We start from the raw sequence: 24,393 nt of genomic DNA on the forward strand, positions 1-24,393 counted from the left end.
TCAGCAGGGGTTCGACACAGTGACACACAAATATACTCGTACAGAGGGGGAATCAACTTTCGATTTCGCCGAAATAAATCCACTTTACAGATTGAGACGACTCTGAAGGAGACGTGTGGGAATTTCTATTCCTTCCAGAACGAGGGGGCCAAGTCAAACACGTGCGCGGTTTGAGAGACAGAACGATGGAGCCGACAGAGCCGGGAGTTTGTTGTGCTCGAATAATTGAATTCATCAAAGTTAACTCGCACAATTGTTAACTGGTTGGACGGAAAGCACTGCCATCGTCAATGCCTCAAGCTCCTCCGTGTTGCGGATCCAGCATTGGTTCGAGTTTAGTTCTGAAAACTTTGTGTGTTTGTTCTCGGCCTTTGATGATGCCACGGGACTAAACTCGCTTAAAAGAATGGCGTCTAAAAAGATTTACGAATTGACAAAGTGCAAGTAGAACTTGGGGCACGAACATGCCAAACGAACGGGTGGAGAGCTGCCCGTATAGGCAACAGACGACTCCCCAAACGAATGTGTGCCCCTAAGGACATCCGCAGGCACGCAACGAAAGGCACACGACGACAAACATCTTGAAAATCCATGTCAGTGTCACGTAGCTGAGCGTGTCGCCCTCCCTCTTGTCGGGCCCCCAGGAAGAACAATACGAGTCGCAACACCCGTCGCAACAACAAAGCAAAAGCAACCACAGTGTGCTCAAGACAATATAGAAACGGATACAGTCAATATGACAAATCTCGGATACACTAATAGAGAGATCAAAGGGCTTTCGGCTAGATTCAATAAAAATATCAACACAATTTATTCAATAGGTTCCATTTGCATCAGCAAAAAGGAAGTACTCCGGCCAATTCGGTATGCGTGTAGATGTCTCTGTATTAATTCCCCACAAACCTCATCCATTAATCCATGTACCTTTCTGGAGAGCTTATCTTCTACCTCTATTAAGGTTCTAACTTTATCTGCTGCCCCTTCCCCCTTGCGATTTCATGGCCTTCATTGTTTTTGTCTGCTGATTGGTGTCTTTGTGTTTTTCCTGTTGTGTATCTGACGCCCCTGCTCATCACATCATCTCAGGCTTCATTGGCGTGCCATCCGCCTCAAAGATTCTCGTAGACACTTTTTGCTCACATTGCTTATACGCCACGTTGCACGCTCCCTTGATTAAGTCGTTCGTTTGGCGTGTTTAATCAATTATGCGACGTTTGCATATTCTCCTCGAAGCTCCCCGAGTTATTTGCGCTAATCACTGGAATACAATAAACATAAGCTGGTTCCTACACAGGCAAATGCCCCAAGAGATGCCGCAGCTCAGTCAAAGGCCACTTGGTTTACGGAGTCTTCAAGTGGTTTATGGACGCCGGAACACTTCTGCGTCCCCCAGTCCAGGTCATTTTTCATTTTGATGAAAATATTGATTTCCATTTACTTCCGCTCTGCCCGCTCCTCGCTCCTGGCCATGGTCGAAGTGATGTTGATGTCTGTTTGTCAGTCTAACGATTGCTTCTGGTACTGCAACCCACAAGGAAAAGAGAAACTTTCCCCGATTACATTCGTTTGCCCATCGACTGGTACGTCCCCGCGAAGATTTATGAGTTGGTCGCCTCGGAGTCGGGCCAGGCAAATGAAATATCGCCAGTGGGCAAATATTTGCGATGCGGAAGGCGCGTGATTCGATTCTGAAGCCAAACGCAACCAGGTGAGCTCCGCTCCACTGCTTCCGCTCGAAGCAAACCAAATCAAGGACCAGCCAGCTTCTGCACCTGACTGGCACAGTGGACCATCGGCTATTCGTTATTCAATCAAACACAATTTTGCATGCAGAGGATGTGTACATATCTATGTATTATGTACATTGGATATGTATGCAGCGATGGCTTACATATGTACATATGTACAGATTTTAAAGGATTCTCTCGGGTTATTTTTTGCTTTTCGCCATCTAGATTAGACGGAAAGGCCCTCGATTTAACAAAACGGATTCACAGAACTAGATAATTGAGAGCTTAGTTACGACATTATGTACTTTTGTTCGCGGTGAATGATTCTACAATCAGCTAATGAAATTTTTTCCTAACAAACACAATTCTGAACCACGGTGCATCGTTTAAATATTTACCATTGCTTAGCTCCTGGAATTGCGACTGCTGGATGACAAGTAATAAGGTCATCAAAACGCCAACGTTCGATGCGGTTCTGTCGACTGATTTATGAAGTTGTGTGGTCAGCATGCAGCTCGGTGACAGAGGAGAGCCCGGGGACACAGGGGCCTGGGGCACAGGACGGCACAGTGCACAGAGGGAAAGGAGCAGAGTGCAACCAGCCAGCCAGCCAGCCAGGCAGCCAGCTATGACAACTCAATTGAGGACATCGAGCATACGGCACGTTGTTCGCAGCTACCTTTTGGGGGCAAGGATGTGTCGCTTGGTCAGTCACAGATTTGCTTTGTGCTTGTGCTCGGAGCTTCCTCTTGTCGGTGGCTTTTTTGGAAAGCGATTTATAAACGTTGCCAGCATAAATAAACCAACATATGTTCGGGGAAACCCATAGAGGACTGACCGGAAAAATGTGCTCGGAGTCGGCCTTCGTTTTTCTCGCTGTATTTATTTACTTTTGGTCTTTTATAAAATATTTTTTAATGCAGCCACAGTGTTGCCAATTTGTGCAGATTTATAGAGGCTGCCAACGTCATCGTCCTGGGAGTAGCCAACAAAAGCAATAAAAAACAACACCAACGGTCTGGTCTGTTGACAATCGCTACAGGAAGTGGGCAAGCAAGCTGCAAGGATGGCTGCCATATAGCCTGCATGGTGCATTGTTGCTGCCCTTGCCTTGAAAGGGTCATAACTGATTGCTGCAAACACTTATGCGGCGGGGTTGGCAGGGGCAACACACGTCGGTTGGCTGGACAACACGCAGCGGCCAGACAGTCAGCAGGAAGCAGGCCCCTGGGAGCACTCGAAGGCAGGACAATGCCGCGCATCGAATGAGCATTTGATGGGTGTTCTCTACAACGATTATTTCATTAGGGTTACTCAGCAGTGGCTGGGCAGAAAAATATTTGCTGGTGGGATAAAATGTATATCAATATTTGTGTATATATTTCCACACAATTCGAATAGTCAATAGGTCCGTTTAATTTCAACTTAATCAATTTATAGCACTCCGTGAAGTGAGTACCCATAATGTGGCAGCCATGAGTCTGGTGGGATGCTGTGACTGGGGCAAATAAAGAATCGAGTCTGTCAATTTGAGGGGATAATAGATTTAGTATGTTATGCCTAGCATTTACAAAGTTGTCAGCCACTGGTTGTTGTTTCTCATGGTTTGTGCTTGTGGTTGTTCCTGTTGCTGTTGCTGTTGCATCGTCGAGACTGCAATTGAATTGCTTTTCACCCATCGCCTGATCATCCTCATCATCGGCATCGTAATCGTCATCATCGACATGGACATCGTCGCCGTCGTGGCAGGATGTGGTGCAATTTGCACTGTTGCTGCTGTTGTGTAAGTGGGCGTGACTGTCTACCAAATATGAGCACCGGAAATTAGCACACAACAGCCACGCCCTCGTGGTGCCGCCCCCGTTCCCTTTACTGTCCGGAATGAGGGCGAAAATTGAATGGACGTGGGGACAAGCCCTAACCGTATAATTACTTCTGTCCCAGAAATGGGACAGGCCTGCTGCTGGGGAACGGAGCGGCTGTCCATCTTCAATGACCCGGCCGGATCACCGGATCTAAATTAACAAAAGGACTCAAATTAAAAGCTAATCAGCCACTTGACCACTTTGTCCACTTGACCCAAGCGCAGCGCTGGGTCCGCCTCTGCGGACACAAATGGATTTATGATGCCTAGTAAACAAACCTGAAACTACTTGAAAACTTCACACACCACACAGCCAAAGCACCCATTCTCACAAGGAGCGGAGCGAATAGCTTTGCCAGCACAACTGCAATTCAGGCGAGCGCAACTTCAACTCAAACTTTTGCAATGATTCGGTTTCGGAATGCATGTGCTACGAGAAAACTCGCATATTTTGAGCGGGCATGTCATGATTATGTAAGCGTATGAACTGCGTTGGTTGCTGCTTTACTCTGAGATGCAGTGGCCTCTTTTCGTTTACTGCTAATTAGCTATTGGAAGGAAGAATGAGCACATGTCTACAAAAATATCAGCGAACTACAAAAGTTTATTAAAAATTAAGTGTGTGAATACTTTTGTTTAATTATTTTGACACCTTTTACGTTATAACTACAATAAGATTAAAAAAAGTATACTAGACATATATACATATATTCTCAACTCTGAGCAGGTAAAAAAAGGTACCCTTTTCAGAAAGGGAACAAATCGTAGCGGCTCACAAACTTTCTTCACATACACACTTACACACATGCAGCTGAGTAGAGCCTCACAAAGTAAGGGAAAAAAGCCGGAGCAGAAGCAACTTTTCTTGCTTTTGTGGTGCAACTTCGTTTGCGCACATTTGAAATTCAGCAAATGTGAGGGGAGGGGAGAGAGAGAGAGAGGTCACATGTATGCGTGCGTGTGGGAGGCTTGCATTAGCATCTCTTGTGCCGTGTGTGCTGCTGCATACATTTAGGCGCGGACAAAGAAGAAATGCAATGCACAATTGCTTATGAAATTGAGCAAACAAAATTGCGGATTACTCGTACTGTAAATGGGAGCTAATGAGCCGAGTCCCACTCAGGGGTTAATACGCAGTTGTGAAAGCCACCGCCCGAGCGCGCCTCTGTGTGTGTTTCAGAACGCTTTAAGCCTCAAACGAGCAATGACTGATTGGAGCACTTTCATACACAATATAGATGCACGTACATCGCCTCCAAAAAAACTAGAATTGAAGGCTAATATAATAACCATCAGATTCCCTTTACTAAGAGTCCTGGTGGCCACTTGCTTACAGTGGGAAAAATATAGAAGCTGATGGCTGTTGGGTTCCCAATTCACGATCCCGATTATTGCATGGCATCTAAATATAATATCATATTTTGTGCATTAGTAAAGGGCTACGCATCTCTATAATAGTAGATGCCCACAGGGTTGAGGGCACAATACAATCTGTAGTTCATGAATACAATACACCTTTGAGCTATACGAGCACCAGGTATAAAAACGGCTCTACCTTTTATGGGTTACCTGCCAGCAGGATAACTCACCATTCTTGAAGGAAACAAACTCATTAAAAGGTTTCTGGCCAGTCAGCCAGTCAACAACTTTGAGCCACAAAACAAGCCATTAAAAAATGTTTAGTACATTGACAGTGGCAGAGACAGCCACAGCTCCATCCCCAGCCCATGCCCCAGTCTCGGCAACAGCAACAGAAACGGCAACAAACTGCCAAACAAGTTCGAAGGGCAAAAAGTGTACAAAAATCCACACCGGCAACGACAACAACAAAATAGAAGGCAAATGTTTAGTGGAAGTTTAGCAGAGTTACGGAAAAAAGTTTCCCAGAAAAAGTGTCCCCAGGGCGCATTTGGCACAACGAGAAAACGAGGGCGAACTCCGCCTCCGCCTCCACTCACCTGTCACGTGTAAAATGCCGCCAGCGGCTGTTCTGACCCGAGAAGTGTGTCCTTCATCCCGGCTGCCAGTGTGTCCTTCCGAGCCCTGTTCATGTAAATTGAAAACAGTCGCCAAACGGCATTAAGAAGGCGAATGAGGCAATGAACCGGGCTCTGTCTGCCTGCCACTGTGTCCGTACTGGTGAGGAAATGTACATTAAATTAAAAATTAACTGTCGCCAGGGATAAATTCTCAAATTGTATGAACGACGCGCGGGCAACAGGCAATAATTGTTGGTTAAATGAACGATTTCTGTAAGGGCAATGCAGGACTGCGTCACAAAAGGTGGCTCATAAATGAATGACGCATGAGTTTCAATCTGAACAAAAAAATCAATTGAAAATATATCTACTCGTATAAAGAGATCTAGCAATTAAAAGGAGTATTAATATACATATGTATGTTTCGACTCGTATATGTATATATTAATTTCGTGTCAGGGTCTTTGTGGTGGAGCTCGACCCAAACGTCCCAAAATTTCTTGGAATTTGTTGCTATATTTCCTGTCCTTTAATAGTAGCATATTTATTTTATCGATGCTGCTTTGTAACATAGAGTAATGTAAATGACGCGTAAGACCGGTAAAAATGTTTATCTACAGTGGTCAGTGCAAAATGCTTTAATATTTAAATAATATATTTTCATATTTAGATTAAAAATTTGACATATTCAGAGGAGTTCCGGTTTTTAATTACCTTGCCGTTATGCGCAAAGTGTACTTTCTCTTTTTGACCGCACAATTTAGCGTGTTTCGTGCACAATTTGTTTAGTTACCGCTGTAGTTCCCGCCCGCTGTGAGGAACAAAAACTTAAATTTGTATTGCCCTGACCAAAAATGTGATTTACAAAATTCAGCAGCTAATAATAATGTACAAGAAATATTAACAAGAAACCGTTGCAGTTTAATTTTAAATACATATGTTTAAACCAAAGTAAATTGTATTCATCTTCGCCACAATTGTAGTTTAAAACCAAATATTGTAGAGTAATTAATTCGATCAATAAACCTAATCAGCTTACTACAGACGATTAGCTCTTCCGATATGCTCTTAAAGATGAAACCCCATTTATGTACATTCGAAGTATTCATTTTCATTCATATTATTCATCGAGGGCAGTGGTGCAAATCTAGAAATAAACTTCAAAGCATTTAACATTTGCTCACTGACCAAGAACGCCCCCGACTCGGTTCGCCTGGCGATGTAATCTACACAATGCCCTGGTAGAGTTTTAATTGCTATGACACTGCCAAGACACGGCTGACTGGATAATGGAAAGAAGGAGAATTGGGTTTGGGATGGGACCGGGGCTGGAGCTGGTGTCGGCTCAGGTCGGGGCAGGATAGAGTCCTTAGATGGGCATGCTGCTGCCCGTTTGCTGTTGTCGTTTTCTAATTTGATAAAGATAAAAATCATTTTATAAATGGCGTCACCGGTGCTGGAGCTGGTGATGCCGTCAAGTGAGCATTGCCCTGACAGACGCAGAAAACCGGGCGGTCACTCCTAGCTCTCGGGACACTCTCGCAGCTCGTTGGCTTCTTCTTAATTGAATGCTCATTTCAACAAGCTACGCTTCGGCTCTCTAGCGTCGCCGGCTTTAATTGCATTTTTATTTCATTTCCCAGCAATTATCGCAAGTTCGTGTGCAAATTTTATAAACTGAAGAAGGAGACCAGGACGCAGGTCAGCAGGACAGCAGGAAAGCAGAAACAAGCGGGAGCGGAGCGCAGGGAGAGCTGTCTCCCTGCCAGAAGCGTCGAGAGCTCCTCGACACCACCTGCAACATCCTGAAGCCAAAAGGTCAATCGTGTCATGAGTGTACGAGGGTATCTGTATCCGCAACCCGCTGTATGTGCAACTAGTTGGGTTTACGAGTACTACTACTCTTATGTGAGTGTGCGGTTTGTCCGATGTCCTGCAAACCGTAATTAAAGGCAGCCAGGACTTGTAGTCGACTCCTTCGTTGCTGTTACTGATATTTATTGTCGTTGCTGCGCTTTCTGCTCTCTTATTGTCAGTGCAACTCCAAGCTGCCGTTGCCGTTGCCGTTGTTGCTGCGACTTGTTAGCAAAGCAATTAGCATGAGTTTGCTATTGCAACACACGGAGCCAGAAGCCGGTACAACGTCGGAGGCGACACAGCAGCGACCTCGTCCGGCACCTGCTGAAAGTTTTCGTTACGTTACGGGCACACCAAAGCCGGAGGCAACTTACCGATGCTGTAGCCAGCAAATAAGAATTTAATTTATTTACTCTGCAGCAGGCAAAGTGTTGGCAAATGGCCATGTAGCATTTAGCACTCAGCAAACAAATCAACCGTAAGTGAAACTTATGAAACAGAGATATGTAAAGTCAAAGGTAACGAATCCGTTTTTGCTGAGATCCCCTATCATAAACAGTTTTGCTTGGAAACTATGGATGAATATCTCAATGGTTTAATTTTTGTTTTTATTATTTGATTGCTGAAACTAAAAAATGTTTCTTGAACTTTGTTAATATGCGCTAACTTGTACATTTACTAGTTTTAGCCCGTAACATGAAGTGGAAAAGGGTCATACGATGCAGGTGAATTTAATACACCTGCTGGAGGTAACCATTATTAACCCCTAACCATTATTAGTACCTTCACTTAGCTGAGGTTAGCCAGGAGTTTAATTTGAAAATAAAACCTCAATATGCATCGCCAAGTTTCTGTCCGTTTGATCTATTCTCAGCTGCTTTACATTCAGCTTTCTTACGACGTTTCTCATTCAAAGCACTCTTACCATTTTTCCGACAATGGCTTCGATTTACTACAACTTTTTCAACCTCGAACCACAAAGACTAAGCTATCTCATCACTCTCTTCTTTGGCGGTAACCTTCAACACCTTTTAAGCCGCTTGGCCTGCCCTTCGATACCCTGAAGTCCCTCCCATCTTCCCATTTTCCCGAAAAAAACTGTTTCTTTGTCCTCGCCCTCTTCTATTGCGTTTTATTCACTCAATGGGGAGTTCCTATCTCGCAAAGGATTTCGCTTGGCTGCACTTCGAGCGGGTAGTGGGTAGGGTTGGGAGTGTCTGGTATTTGGTTTGATTTTGGTGGCTGCACCTTCCCCAAAAGTTTCATCGTGGATTATGCAAAAAGTTTTTCATTAATGTAGGATTTAGATATTTTTTCACGCTCTGTAACTGCTTTTGCCTCTTCTCTGGTCCCGCTGAGCTTTACTGGTGCGCATTTTTTCCCACAGTTTCCTCGTTTCGTTTTTCCCTATTCGACTATTCTCTTTGCCTTTTTCCTGCGTTCTGGTTGTTGACAACGCAACTTTGGTCCCTGGATACGGTAACTTTTGTGCACCGCACCGCAGCGCCAAGCTCAGAGCTCCGAGCGCCGAGCGGAGTGCAATGAAACTTGGCACCACCGCAAAACACAGATACGTTTGGATGGATGGATAGACAGCTAGACAAACACTTAACAACAGAACCCATGAAGATGCCACAAAGCGAATTTGCCTTCCCAAAAGCTGAAAAGGCAAACAAAGAGTGGATTAAAAGGGAAGACTTCAAGAAATTGGTTGTATTCGAATGCAACTTTATATGTTTTTCAGTGGGTGGTGTGTGTATAAATGAGGTTAGCATAGCGAAATTAAGTAGGGAAAGAGTACAATTGATGGGTGATATAAATAAATCAAAAATACTTCAGCAAAGCTTTTATTTCATATATATTATATTTATTATATGGAATTTATATTATAATTATATTATGGATCATTGCATTTGTCTTGAACTCTTCTCCAAATGACTGAATTTCGTTGTTCAACTACTCTTACTATGCTCAGAAAAGTTGTTTCAATTTATGTAGCTTCTCCGCTGCCTTCCAATTAATTGATTATCAAATTCAAACATTTCTCTCAGTGAGCCGTAACGTGGCATTTTTGCTACATGAGTCTTTTTTTTGCCTTCACCAACATAACTTGGACTTTCTTTCTTCTTGTATATACACTCAAACCCACATACATATATGTATGTATGTACATATGTATGTATTTTCATGTATTCTTTTTCGGATCTGGTTTGGTTTTGGTGGTTGTTTCTTTGGAGACACTTTTGCCGCTTTGCAGTGCAAATTGTTGGGTTTTGCCGGTCGGTCTTTTTCCAGTTTCATTCTTGTAGATTTTTTTGTGTGGTTTTTATTTTCTTTTGTGGTGTTTTCGATTTGTCTGGCGGGAAGGACCGCAGAGCCCCTCAGCTCTTACTTCCGCGCTTCAGCATTTATTTGAGTGTGTAAACTTTTGCTACTTGCATTTTTTTGGGGGATTTTCTGTGGCAATTTCACAGTTGGATCCCCCCGTCCCTCTCAGCGGCCACGCTCCATGCCAACTTTGATAGTTTTGTCAAAAGTTTTTATTGCGATTTGCTGCAGCTGCAAGTCGAAGTCTTGTACAAGTAATGCTCATCCCAAAGAAGAGCCACAAAAATGAATACCTGAATTCCCCAATTGATATTTTTGTATGAGACAAGTTTCCATGGGTTCCAGTTGAGACCTGTATTCCGCCATCAATTAGACATCTTCTGGAGGATTCAAGAAGGGGAATCGATAGTAATACAACATCCGATATATCACCATTATCACCATTCATAATGCAATTAAATATGGAATAACCAATACAAAGCATTATTTTAATTGAGCAATAAGTCTTTAGTTGGTCAACAGACATAAATATACATAAGCAGGCTGCTCGAAACGGGCTCGGAATAAAACGTTGTTTCAAATAATAATTATAGTAGATACGAGTACAATATGTAAGTAGATTATAATAAATGAGGCATATAGAGGAGCATTTACTTAAAGTACACATTTCTTAGCTGAATCGAAGATTTTTCCTTGCCTTTCACTTGTTATCACAATTGTCGATGACCACGACGTCCCCGTAGTTGGGGGCGGCGTCTCAGGACGCGCCGCTGCTCCTTCCATCTCGTCCGTATAGAATCGTGATGTGGCCTCAAGTGGGGTGATGGGAGTACTGCGCTCCCGATCGCGACTGCTGAACAGGTTGCTGCGGCTCAGGCGACGGATCAGCGTGGCGGTGTTCTGGTTAATAGTTCGATAGTACTGAGTACGGGCCGGGCGGCCAAAAAGGCGGCTCACAAAGCTGTCCTGCGGGCCGTAGGGCTGGCGGACCACTGCGCGCGAGGAACGCTGGGTGTTGGAACGGCGTGGATTGCGAGTCCTGTGAGGGGACCAGGTGTGAATAGTGGGCAAGGTCTCCTGAGAGGGATCTAGAGCAGCTAGAAAAGGGAATATGAGGACGCTTGTCAATGAAGGCTCGGTCGATAAGTTTCGATATGGCTTACCCGTTTCACCATCGGAAGACTCTTGTGTGGATTTCTTCTTCCGCATCTCGCAGCAGCTCTTGAGGCACAGGGCGAAGGTAATGATAAATATGACCATGCAGATGCCAGTGGCACCACCCACAATAAATGCCAGCTTCAGGTCATCCGGGTCGTATGTGTGAGACCGTTCGATCTCATCTGCCAGTGGATCTCCGCCGGCAAGCAGCTGGTGGCTCACCCGCTCCAGGCAGGTGCGATAGCGCAGACAAAGCTTCTCCCGACTGCCCTCGCAGACGTCACTGAGGGCAGATTGTTCCTCCTCCTCGTCGCTGTTCTCCTCGCTAGAGTCCAGCTCGCGCCACACCGCCAGCACAGACTGCGGTCCCTCTTGGGTTGTGGCCTCTAAGTTCTCGATGCGTTCGAATTTCATGGTCTGCCGTCCCTCCAGCTCTAGCTGGACCTCCTCCGGCGATGGCTGTGGTTCCTCCTCAACGCAATCACTCATGAAGATGGCCACTCCTCGCTGACGCAGTCCGGTGGCCACTTTGGTCAAGGCGCGATCGCAGTTGAAGGGATTCTCCTCCAGATTCAGTGAGGCGAGGTAGCGAGGTGCATGGAAAACTCCCGAGCTCAGGGTGAGGAGAAGGTTCTGTGCCAGATCCAACTGCCGCAGCTGGGGAAGGGCACTCAGGAGCTCTGCTCCCAGTTGGTTGATCTGTGAGTTGCGCAAGTTTAGGGAGCGCAGCGAAGGACTCCTCAACAGGGGACCAGTACCCAGGGTGGCGAGCTTATTTCCCTCCAGATTGAGATGAATCAACTGGGCATTGGACTCCAGAAGATGTTCATCAATTTGTTCCAGGCGGTTGTAGGACAGATCAAGATGGCGCAATCTCCGCAGCTCCGCAAAGCCATCGACGTACAGGGTGTGGATGGCATTATGGGCCAGGGTGAGGTTAACCAAGTGAACTGTGCTCTGTGGGTCATTGGATAATGTTACGATCTCGATCCGAAAACTCTTCGACTTACCTGAAAAGAGTCATCGTCTATGCTGGTGATATCATTGTAGCTCAGATCCAACAACTCCACCGTTTTGGGCATTTCTATATTGGCACTTATCAAGCGTTTGGCACTGGAACAAATAAAAGAATAGGGAATATATTTGATAGAGCAATGATAAAAGGCCAGCTGGTGACAACTCACCTGCACACCGCCCGATTGCGTTTTTCGTGGAGATCACACTGACAGACTGTGGGACAGTACATCTGCAACTGGGTCTTGCTACGGCACACCTGAAGCAGCACGCAGAGCAGGAGGCCCACGTAGAGGAGTATCTGCTTGAGACCCAACCACATCTTAGGCTTGATCACGCATTGCAGAGCCATAAGTATTATTTTTGCTATTGGGAGGGGCTTCCTCAGTTAGAGCTTCGTCATTTTCGCCCTCTTGGCGCTTCTGAGACTTACGACTTATGTTGTTAATGCTCCGATTTGTTTCACTGACTGAGGGAATCGACTTTCGACTCAAATAATGACTAACTGGTGCGCTGCCTTCCAATGTTTGGGTACATGGCTTCGCCCAGGCCCGGCATGCTCTTGTACCGACAGGGCTGCCTAGGCTCTTAATGTGCTCTATCGCTGCCCTACACTTCCAGTAAGATAAGATAAGCTGCTTTGCTGTTATCTAATCAGCTGGTGCGGCTATACACGAAGCAGACTTTTTGGGCAGAGAGTGAGTGGAAATGCAAGAGTAGGTCGAGCCACACTTCAATTGTTTGGAAAATGAATACCTATAGGAAACCACAATGCAGCTGGAAATGGTAACTGATAACCGATAAGTGATTCTGGCTCTTGATATGGGCTATGCTTTACTCTCACTTACCCTCCCGAAATAATTACTTTATGATAGTTTTTTGATACTTTTTAATAACGAGAGAAAACTACTTAAAGTGCAGAAATGTGTTTGAAAAGTAGCAAATGGGTTGCGGGCTGATTGCCTATCAGAATTATAACTATTTTAACATTTATTTATAAACACTACAAGATAATAGGACACTTATACATTGTGTTTAATCGATTGATGTCCGTTTCACTCATCCGCAAGCGTTGTCCCATCAAAGACTGCTTGTCCGGCTCCAGAGCAACAATTGTTGGCTGGCCATTTTTCGAGAAACCGAACTGGCCATAGTGTAATATGCTGCCGTAGTCATATGGCTGATCGTAGTTGCCCAGCTGAGTGTAATCGTACTTCCGAAATGCGTTCTCGCGTCCCTCGGAGATATTCTCCTCGATAATCCTCACATAGTCATCGCGATCCGGGGAGTTGTGTTGGTGAAAAAATCCCAGGGTATGAAGCAGTTCGTGTTGAATAACTCCTAGCTGAAAGCAGCCTTTGTCCAGAGCTTTTGGGGTGAGTCGAAGAAGACGTTGGCCTGGCATATAACCTACCATAGAGGTGCATCCCGTCTCACTGGTGCTTACGAAAACATAATTCTGCTCCTGCTCATCGGCAGGGACAAAGTGAACGCAGCTGGAAAGCTCAATCAGCTTCATTGCCAGTTCAATGTAGGCCACATGGGCGGCATCTAAAATCAAATAAAATCTGAGCAATCGAACTATTCCATTTGGCCAGCTTCGTGTTTCTTTAAGCAAGCCGTTACGGCCCAACTCGACCTCCAAGTCGCCTTCAAAGTAGCCAGCGGCCAGTTCAGGATCAGTCTCTTCACTAGAATGACTGTAAGGTGCTCCAAAAGCACAAGAGCAGAGACTGCTCAGCAAGAGCAAGTGCATAAACCGCGCAAACATGGTCGACTGATCGAAAATATAAAATTGCTAACAAAAAATCGAAAGGCGAGAAGTTACGAACAATTACTTAAGACTAATTAGCGATAAGATTAACAGAAACTAGCCCAACCATTAGCCTTGAGCTTTAGCTATGTAGTTTCTTGGACAAACCATTAGCATTCGTCGCGGAAGAACGTCAATCAAACACTTTTAAGTTGTCATCGTTTTTACATATTTATTCAGAATATTTATTGTACAATTTTACAATTGAATAGGACATTTGTACATGGTATTCAGACGCTGAATATCTGTTGTACTCATGGACAGACGTTGCCCCATCAAGGACTGTCCCTCCGGCTTAGTGGCCACAATAGTCGGCTCGCCATTGACAGAAAATGCCAACGAACTGTAATGTAATATGCTACCATAGTCATAGGGCTGATCGTAGTCGCCAACATCGGTGTCCTCGTACTTGACAAAGTTTTTAGCATGACCCTCAGAGATATTCTCCTCCACAATCCGCACAAACTCGTCTCGATCCGGGGAGCACTGCTGATGATGGAAACCCAGAGTGTGGAGCAGCTCATGCTGGATGGTACCCAGCAGCCCTTGTCCAGCACGTCCGGCTTCAACTTGACAGTTCTTTCGCCAGGCTGGTAGCCAACCTTCGAGCTGCATCCTGACGTTGAGGTAATCACAAAAAGATAATTTTCTTCTAGCTCGCTGGCGGGCACGAAGCGAATGCAAGAAGATCGCTCAATAATCTGCATTCCCAGCTTAATAAAGGCCACTTGGCCAGCATCTATAATCAGGGGGGTCTGACAAGTGGTTTCTCTGAGCTTTGGAATCTCGCTTACCGAAATCCTCGTCTATCCTGTAGGGAACCGTTGCATTCGGCCAGCGACGCGTTTCGCTCAGCTGGCCGTTCCGCTCAAAGTCTACTTCCATATCGCCTTGAAAGTAGCCAGCCGTAAGTTCAGGATCTGATTCTCCATTGAAATTACTAAACGGAGCTGCCAGGGCACTGGAGCTGAGAGTGGCAACTAAGGCCAAGTGAACCCAAGCCGCAATCATTTTCGACTGAGCGAAAAATATTTGATTCTGCACTAATCGACTGTTAATATGGTACGTAATCGCTGGATAAGGAATTATAAAATTAAAAGTACCTACATACGAGTATGTTCGATTAGAGCTATCAAAATTCGCAGCACTGAAGTTTCTTTGGCCATCACGGCGATGAATATTGTTGCATATTTGTGGGAGGGCGATGGCGAGGGCTGTGACGAAACTTTTGAAACTGCTATCCGCTATCCATTCACTCTCTCTGTGGGTAGCGAAACACTTTCATCCGCTGCAACTGCATCTCCCAACAGACCAGAAAAATGCTTCAAGTCCGGCCTGGGGCCTTTTGACCAACAGTGCAAGTTGATCGTCAACCAGAACAGCGAAGACTCGAGGCTACTTAACAGCCCAGCTTGCGCTTCCGTTTCTGCAGCTCAGTCCCAGTTCTAGTTCGAGTCCCAGTCCCTGGCCAAGATGTAATGGATAGAATCCACTTGTCCGCTCCCCTTCCTCCGCCAGCTTACGACTGAGCTTCCGCACTCGGTTTGCTGCCTTTACTCGTAATTTATGGCCATGGCCAGGCAACTACGACAAGGACCACGATGGCGCCTTCTGTCAGTCACAATGGGGCGTGGCCAGTGGCTGGCACTTCCGCTGTTTTCTCGGCCTTCTCGGATCTGCCGCTACCCAAGTACCCCCATCGAATGATCACCGCAATGTGCAACAAAAATGAAAACTTTTTCCCACACATTCGCAGCTCTGGGTTTTTTCGTTTTGGCGAGCAGGACCGTCGGAAATAGTTAACTTTTATATGCATTTCAAATCAGAAAGTTTTGCATTCAAACTTTATTAAAATTACGCTTGAAGCTCGGCCAATGGTGCCCGACCAGCCAACTCCAGGACTGGACGAATCCATAGCCTTGCTATTTGATTTTTTCAATTTTAATTGTTAGTCCAAAATGTTGGTCGCCATCTTCATGGCCACTGTCGTGGGTTCCCTCGGGGGTTTCCGTTTCATTGTTTCTAGAATTTTAGGAGTGCAGTAAATTTAAAAGGGAATAAAACAATTGTTTAAAGCCCATTTTCTAGTAGTTATCTATATAACATCCTATATAATCCCTATCCATATTGGGAATAAATAGTTGGATTTGGTATGGTTGGAATTATTAAGAAAATTCTTTCAAGTTCAAAAGGCAGCAAAACATCTTCAATATTTCGTAGTTATCTTAGTATAAGTGGATACTTCCCGACTGTCTACCATGGGGTAGTGTATTCCATCTTCTTCCAAGTGAAAGGAGAAAAATTTCTAGTTTTCCTTTCTAGTTTTTGGTCGCACATTTGCATTGTTGTTGTGACTGCTGGCGCCTTTTTGTGGTATCTTCTCCTCCCCTTCGGCCACTTTGTCCTTATCCCATTTTGCGCCCCTCCTCTCTCTGGGCGCCCGCACTAATGACCGACATTGCTTCCTAATTACAAAAGTTTTGCATGCACTCGCTGCACTCACAATGGAGGGCTTGGAGGGCACGGCCAGGACAGCTAAATTTCTGCCAAAAAACAAAAAAAAGCGAAAAATGTTGGAGTTTATTTTATTTCCTTTATTTAATGTTTGAGCGCTTAAAGTTGAGCTTTTCATTTGGTTTTTAGTGGCACTAACTAACGACTCCATTAACCCAACGCGGCTCGAAGCCCCGTCAGACGAAGGCAGCCGCAATACACATGTTTCGACGGTCAAAAGACCATGAAAACAACAAAAAAAGAAACCAAAAAATGTTGCTTTCAGGCTGGGGACGACTCTCTCTCAGTATATTCCAGTTACACATATGTCATGTGACACATGGCAACCCCGCAACACGACCAGGCCCAGGCCCAGGCCCAGAACCAAGCCTAGGCCCTCGCCCAGGCCCTGTCACCCACATCGCGTTCTGGCCTGCTCCGCACTTAATGATAAACAATGCTTGCGGTCAGTTTAACATGCCGCGCTATTACCCTGGCACTCTGCCACTCTTTCGGCACAGCCAACGCCGACCAACTCCCAACTCCCCTACATAACGAGAGGACAATTTACACGATGAAACTGAACGAGGCGACGAACGCCGCTCCAGGGTGGGGTGTTGACTTCGGGATACCTTAGATGTTTGTCGGAAACATCTTAGGATGATGGACAATAGTTTGTTTTTTTGGTTCTTACGGAACATCGATTATTGCTTCATTAAAGTCTTTTTGGTTGAGCTTTTAATGAAATATTTTGCTGCTTATATTTGGCGTTGATCTCTGAGGCTACTCTTCTCTTTGTTAGAATCTGCTGCTGCTCTCTCCTTTGCCTAGGTCGTTTGCTGTTATATTACAACAAAATTTTTATTTAATAAATATGGCATTGACATTAATTAGTTGTACAATCTTTTAAGTTCGCCATCTTTTTTCGGTAAGCAAGTCTGCGGAAAGCTGTCTGATTCCTTCTGTTTTCTACTTCATTCTCAACCCAGCATCTCTTAGTTCTTCAGCAGCACAACAATACCCTCACATATTCTAACATACCCCGGCTAACTCAATTCTCAACCGACTAGGTATAACTAGCAGCATGCGAAGGATAAGAAGCAGCAACAAAAACGGCATGCTTAAAAGAGCAGTAAATGAGAATTTATCCACTTGCTGGTCAGCGCGTGCCCCTGTCGCTGCTCCTCTGTCGTCACACACACACACACCACACTTACGAACACAAACAGACACAGACAGAGAGAGAGAGAGAGAGAGAGAGAGAGAGACACGAAAACAGAGAATGCGTCGGTCAGATGGGGGCCAAAGAGGAGTACACGCACATCGTAAAGTTTTAATCGGATGTTGTCCAGCTTTACATGACGCCATCTACTGGCTTAGAGTGCAATATCCTGTGGCACGCGATAACATCGGGCAAAAGAGTTGCTGGCCAGGAAGCGGGGGGAACAAAGCGGAGTCCTTGTTTATGTGAAGCGCCCGGGCCAACGCTTCAGGCCCTCTGGTTTTTGATGGCATTTCGCATGGGATGCCCACGCACAGCGACGGCAGGGGATACGGCTACCTCACAGCCCCAGCCCTAAACCCAGCAGCCAACAGCCAACAGCCAACGGCCGACAGCCAACAATTCCATCTACGAGCAACAAAGAACAGTTACAGATGCCGACTCGATGCCAGGGCAAAAGCAGCAACAGCCGCTACAAAGGCTTAAAAAGCGCTCAACACGGAAGCACAAAAAAAGCGGAGAACAAGGAAGCCGAATGAACAAAAGGATTCATTTGGTGATGTCGAAGCATTTATGCCCTCTACACTTTGATGTTGAACAAATACAAATACAAGAGAGGTAAAAACAACTCAATCCAAGAGATAATATTAAAGTTTTCTTTCTCTTTCAAAGATTTAAAATTAAAATTATTACTATCAAAGTTCGGGTCTGCATGCCAGACGTTTGCTATCCAAAGATTTCATTCGTTAAAGGCCTGTGACTTTGCGGATCAGCAAAACAAATCCATCTTACCCTTCCAACAGACTCGCAGTGAAATGTGTTGTTCCTGTTGTGGGACTCCGTTTGGTCAGCCACTTGGCTAGACCAAACAGTTGCTCCGCGCACTCTTGGCTGGACAGGATGTCCAGAGCGGAGCCCACCAACCCACAAACACGCAAACACACACCAAGCAGCCAGCCGACCGACGAACGTCGTTGTCATTGTCGTGACAGGAAATTAAGATGAATGTGGCGAGCAAACTGCAGTTTCTACGCCGAACACCCGCCAGGCCCGGAGTTGAGGCCACTCCGTTCTCCTCTGTTGTGTTTTGCTGCCTTATTGTCGTTTTTCTATTCGGTTAGACAGGGGCGGGATGACTGCCCCTTAAAATATTCATAACACAAACTGTTGCCACTATCTCCAGTGCAGACCACAGACGCTATAGGGGAGCTCTGGACTTGATGGGTGCAGAGACAAATGGCATCGCTGGGAGACACTCTGGGAAAAGCTGGCAAAAGCTGCGAAAGTTGCGCGTTTGAATTAATTGATTTTTATGAATTTGTTAAGTGAGTTTTTTATGCCCCAGAAGCAGAAGGAGAAGCGGCTATGCAAATGAATGGAGGATGTAAGAGAGAGGTGGGAAGTTGGACACTATATCATGGGATGTTGTGGGTTGCTACCAGAGTGCTAAAATATGTTTGATAATTATAGTAAACTTTATGATTAGTGCAAGAACTACAAGGCACTCCGCTATACTTATAAACAAGAAAGCGACCTTGGGGTATGTTATGGAAATTCCAACACTGCAATTAAATAATTTTTTGAGCTGGCCAGTAGGATTATGTGGAAGAGAACTGTTTTTAATCCTCTTCCAAAATGTGTATTTCTCACGTTGGAATGTTTAAGAAATTTAATTTCGATTTGTTAATATTTAATATAAGATTTACAGTTGTTGCTTTTCCTGTTGTCAGTTTTCCGAGTTTGTTTACTTTTGTTGACATGATTACCTGGTTTTCATTTCCGTTAATAGTTGGATTTCCTCATTTCCCCATTGCCTTACTGCCAGAAGGCAGACTCAAATATCTGAGACCAAGCCATTAAATCGTAAATGAGGCAATATTAATGTAAAACTTTCAAATGCTCCCGTTCCACTCGAGAGTTTAGGATAATAACTTAATTGAGCCGTTGCACGCATGGGAGAGTTCATTTAAAAGTTGGGAAACTGTCATCGGGGCTGCCTCTCAAAGTAATCCTTGATGTTCGAGCATATTTAAGCCGGAGAGGTGGAAGCATTCCGTCGCAGTCTTGACTCCATTATGGTTCGTTACGTGCCTCGTTTGGCTGATGGTCACAGGGTAAAGCTGGCCTGGCCATTGGCTCTGTTTCGGCTGAATCATATATTTTGGCCACTGGATCCTAGTACAGGAAGGTGGGGAGGTATCTGGACCGTGTTCTGGCTGTGGTGGGTTGTTTGCTCTTTTTGCAGCATAACGATGCCGAGCTGAGGTATCTCCGCCTGGAGGCGTCCAACCTCAATATGGATGCGTTTCTCACGGGAATGCCCACTTACCTGATACTGGTGGAGGCTCAGTTCCGCAGTCTCCACATTCTGCTTCACTTCGAGGAGCTTCAGCAGTTCTTGCAGCGCTTTTACTTCACCATTTACATTGATCCCAGGAAGGAGCCGGAAATGTTCCGTCGGGTGGATAGAAAAATGCTTGTTAATCGGATGGTCTCCGCCATGTATGGAGCCGTTATCTCTGGCTACCTCATCTCTCCAGTTCTATCCGTCATCAACAGGCGCAAGGATTTTCTGTACTCGATGATATTTCCCTTTAATACAGAGCCGCTGTACATATTCATTCCACTGTTGCTTAGCAATATCTGGGTCGGCATTATAATTGATTCCATGATGTTTGGTGAGACGAGTTTGCTCTGCGAACTGATTGTTCATCTGAATGGGCGCTACCTCTTGCTCAAAAGGGACTTGGAGGAGTCCATTCAGACGATCCTGGAAGATCGACAGCGCCCACATATGGCTAGGCAGCTGAAGGAGCTGATTATCAAGACACTGCGCAAGAATGTGGCTCTGAATAAATTTGGAGAGCAGCTGGAGAGCCAGTATACGGTGAGAGTATTCATCATGTTTGCCTTCGCAGCGGGCCTGCTGTGTGCCCTGTCCTTCAAAGCCTATACGGTGGGTTGTCGTATAGCAGATGACCTTGAAATTTACACGGTTTCCTCTGCAGAACCCCATGGCCAACTACATTTATGCCATTTGGTTTGGGGCCAAGACAGTGGAACTGCTATCATTGGGCCAACTTGGGACAACTTTGGCTTACACGGTGAGAAGTTCCACAGCTACCTCTAACATGATCCCAACTATTATCTTTCATGCAGACGGACTCCCTCAGCTCAATGTACTATCTTACCCACTGGGAGCAGGTGCTCGAACACTCCACCAATCCCCAGGAGAACCTGCGCCTGCTGAAGCTCATCAATCTGGCCATTGAGATGAACAGCAAGCCCTTCTACGTGACGGGTCTGAGATACTTTCGTGTTAGTCTCCAAGCGGGCATAAAGGTGCGTACCATAAAACGCCACCGAGTTTCGTTATCCTTGACAGCTTCATTTCCGCATCGCATCGCAGATATTGCAGGCGTCCTTTTCGTACTTCACGTTTCTCACCTCGATGCAGCGTCGACAAATGAGCAATTAAATAATTCACAGTTGTTAATGGAGCTCAATTCACAATTCTGAACCCCTCTAGTCCGCTGATACAAATGATTGCATATTAAAAGTCAATTATTGGTGAATTAATTTTAATTAAATTAAATTGATAAAAGGCGCTGGCTCACACGCATCATTGACTTTTGCTTCTTCTGATCAGTTTGTGCCTGGGAATTTGCAATAAAATATTCATGACTTCTGTGCAGCAAAAACTTGCAAAAAGTTAATAAAACTTTTGCCTCTGCCTGTGGGTAATGAAATTAGAATATTCGCTGGCGATGGCAGAGCCCCCCCACAAAAGAGCATGAAAAATGCGGATTTTCAGCTTCCATGTTTTTGCATCTCTTTAAATGATCAGCGGCCATTAGGTTCGGGTTGGAACCTGCATCAGACTCGGAGTCAGCGTCGGCGTAAGCGATAAATCTTTAGCGTCTGCGGAGCCCTGCCTATCGCTCCTCCCAGTATGTTTCAATTTCCTCTGGCACGAACATTTTGGTAAATTAATCCATTAAAGTTCCGCCATGAAAATGCACAAAAGTTTTCACATAAAAACACCGTGCATCTCACTCGCTCCTTCCCTGTTGAGTTTAGGCCGTATTTCTCTCTCTATCTCTTTGGCATAACTCCATCTGAAAAGGAAGTCGAACTTCGTCAGGCGTCGAGCTCATTGATAATTAGGCTCCGTCGACGCCTGCAACTCATTCTCCTCTCGACGGGTTTCGACCCGCCCCATTAGCCAATTTGTACTTCATTAGCGTCGTGTTGTTCGGTCGAGACATTGGAAATGTGTGCTCGCCATAGGAATGGCTTGCCTGGATCGAAGATTGGCTAATGAGTTCGGGTTCGCCATGACTGGATATGGTCGAAAGGGGCATCTACTCATTTTATACAAAGAACTGATGCAATTCCCCGTATGGCGAATATATGTACGATAGGCGAGTATTTGAATAAGTGGATAGTTGAGTAGTTTTCAGTCAAAGGACTGATATGTTAATAAGCATTGACTCTTTATAACAGTGCTTAATGGACGAACATAATGTCTGCCCTGCACTCAGAATCCTTATCGTTCCCTCTAGCTTTGCTGAACTTTTGTGCTAACCGCTGAAAATTTTATATTTATGCTTGTGTTGCCAACTGAAGCTAAAAGCAAATACACAAACGGATAGGGGAACACAGAGCAATGCGGGAGAGTAGAAGGGAGGGAGCTAGCGAGTGTAGGAAAAGTTTTTAGCTTGTAATTATCATTAGCGATATTGTGTCTAAACTTTTCAAGCCGCGTATGAAGCGCAGGGGAATGGGGTGGAAAAGAGCTTTTCACACCCCAAGAACTTTAACTTGGTTCAACTTTGATTTGAATGCTGCTACCGAAAAGGGGGGTCTGGCGCTAAATCAATTACACCGAAAAAGAAGAAACTTGTTAATTGACAGATAAAAGAGGAACGGAACGCTTCCTATATTTCCTTGCACTTCGTTCGTTTCGTGTCATGCAATATACTTTTTCAGCTCGACTGGCAGCGCCTAATTAATTTTAAATGCTCTTTAAAAGTTTCCACCCCCCGCGAGACCTTACCTTTGCTGGTTTGGACTGTGGCACGGCTTTAAATCAACTTTCGCCTTGTCCCGAAAAAGTAAAAATGGACTAGACCAAAAAAGGTGGAAGAGCAAAACCTGGAAGAATGCTCATTCATGTGTGACTGCATTTGTCAGTCCCTGACTCTGGCTCTGACTCGAGCTCAGAACCTGTCTCTGTCTCTTAACCCGCTCTGAGCCAGGCTGTCATGTGAGTTGTGTGTGTGTGTGTGTAATTATGTCTGAGATTATGCCCACAGTCATGGCGGTGCTCCTACTACAGCTGTCTTTAATATGGCACCGCAGCCCTCATCCTGTGGCATGTCCCCATGGCATCCCTTCCCTTACCACTCCCGCACTGTCGACAACGTCAAAAGTTTCTGTGGCTGTCCCTGCCTCTCTCCGAATCGCTGATGTGTTGGCATTTGCTTTTGCTTTTACTCGCTGGCTGCTTTAAGTGGAGGTCTTGAGATATTTTTCAGGGCTTGCCTTCGCCACGCTGTTCGTATGCAGCTCTTCTGATGCACTGAGAGAAACTACCAGAAATTCCAGTTGAAATGGATTCAGTATGTATCTTTTCCATTCGATTTTAATTTGTAATATTTATTTTTGGTTTTTTTTAGTAATTTTAAGGAAGTTTTTCTTGAAATAAATATCGTTATGAAAGCGAAACTGTTTTGCAGTGTAGTTCTGCTCAAGTATTCTTATACCCCTGTAGTTGCTGTTGTTGCTCTTGTTACTGCTGGTGGGTTTTCGGCTTTTGCCTTGGCTCGTAAAGTCGCAGGAAGTTATTATCCTAAAAACTTTACCCCTGAGGGCAATACAAACAAAGGCGTAGCAGGGCAACAAAGCGCAGCATTCATGTCTGACTATGAAATGGCTATGGCTGCACTCGCCCAGACCTCCACCGAGTGTATCCCGCCATACCAGACCTCCGGCCCAGACCCCCTTGCTCCCCCACGCACACACATGCGTCTGCTCTTCTATGCATGAAAACAGAATGTCATAAAATTAGAACGATCATAAGCAGGGCGGATGGGCGAGGAGACAGGCCACAGCACAAAGAAAAGACCAAGGAAAAGAAAAGCTAGCCGAGCTGGCTGACTTTTTTACTGCTCTTGGCGAAAAGTTGATGGCCAGGCGTCCTAGTGCCCGCCTTAACCCATTAAATCCTCTTTATTATTGCAGAAATATTTTCTTAAAATAAAAAGCAAAGAAATCCCCAAGAAATTATTACTAGAAAGAGTGATAATCGCCCTGGGATGCTGGCCAAGAGTGCACATATAAAAAAGGAAACGTTTTAAATATGTTGAGTGTGGAAAAAGGGAAATGTGTATAGAGCGACACTCTTAAAGCATTTCATGGATGCACAAATATTCCAACACTTTTAAGCAGTTTGAACAAGATATTGTTAGTGCTACATTATTGCATTAGTATTCATAGTTTTTTCTAGGGGAACTCCGGTTATAAAGCGGACAATCTATCTTAATTGAACAGTTAAACCCCTCCATATAAACCTAAAATGTATTCTCAGCTCTTTCACTTTCTTTAACCAACAAAGAAAATTCGATCAAGGCCAGCTTAGTGTCCCAAAGCATTGGCGTTAATGCAATCCATTTGCCTTACTGATAAGGCACCAGAAACCCAACTAACAATCGTACCGTAGTCTTCGCAAGCGTTCCCTGGCCAACGATATTAGCCCATATTTAGTTGCAGCTAAAAAAGCGAATGCATTGCTTGCATAAATTAAATGTTTACGACTTCCGTTTGGTGTGCAGGTAGCTCTGGAGGAGCTTTGGCTTTACTACAATTTGTGCCATTAAAAAACCAAATATATGTATATGCGAGTCCTTGTGTGAAAGGGAAGAGAAAGGGGC

The 24,393-nt window shown here is 45.0% G+C and overlaps 4 protein-coding genes across 4 annotated transcripts; 1 reads left to right on the plus strand and 3 right to left on the minus strand.

Moving 5' to 3' along the window:
• Window positions 1-10,218: 10,218 nt before the first annotated feature.
• On the minus strand, window positions 10,219-12,404 carry LOC117901761 (leucine-rich repeat-containing protein 24). Its single transcript, XM_034812649.1, is given in 5 exon segments — window positions 10,219-10,502; window positions 10,505-10,855; window positions 10,922-11,873; window positions 11,927-12,029; window positions 12,101-12,404. Coding segments are annotated over 5 exon segments (1,632 nt in total). The 5' UTR covers window positions 12,283-12,404; the 3' UTR covers window positions 10,219-10,458.
• Window positions 12,405-12,933: 529 nt separating this feature from the next.
• Window positions 12,934-13,701, minus strand: LOC117901275 (seminal metalloprotease 1-like). Its single transcript, XM_034811968.1, has one exon. It carries the CDS (start codon window positions 13,699-13,701, stop codon window positions 12,934-12,936), a length of 768 nt encoding a protein of 255 aa, XP_034667859.1.
• Window positions 13,702-13,906: 205 nt separating this feature from the next.
• On the minus strand, window positions 13,907-14,754 carry LOC117901276 (seminal metalloprotease 1-like). The gene is given in 3 exon segments (XM_034811970.1): window positions 13,907-14,282; window positions 14,285-14,482; window positions 14,538-14,754. Coding segments are annotated over 3 exon segments (756 nt in total). The 3' UTR covers window positions 13,907-13,941.
• Window positions 14,755-19,533: 4,779 nt separating this feature from the next.
• On the plus strand, window positions 19,534-20,936 carry LOC117901288 (odorant receptor 35a). Its single transcript, XM_034811982.1, is given in 5 exon segments — window positions 19,534-19,651; window positions 19,654-20,414; window positions 20,467-20,562; window positions 20,618-20,800; window positions 20,868-20,936. Coding segments are annotated over 5 exon segments (1,227 nt in total).
• The last annotated feature ends 3,457 nt before the right edge of the window (window positions 20,937-24,393 follow it).

This window comes from Drosophila subobscura, chromosome U, assembly GCF_008121235.1.
Source record: "Drosophila subobscura isolate 14011-0131.10 chromosome U, UCBerk_Dsub_1.0, whole genome shotgun sequence".
In the NCBI taxonomy this organism is placed as follows: domain Eukaryota; kingdom Metazoa; phylum Arthropoda; class Insecta; order Diptera; family Drosophilidae; genus Drosophila; species Drosophila subobscura.

Coding starts and splice junctions, on each gene's coding strand:
- LOC117901275 (XM_034811968.1), bottom strand. CDS start 13,701: ATGTTTGCGCGGTTTATGCACTTGCTCTTGCTGAGCAGTCTCTGCTCT.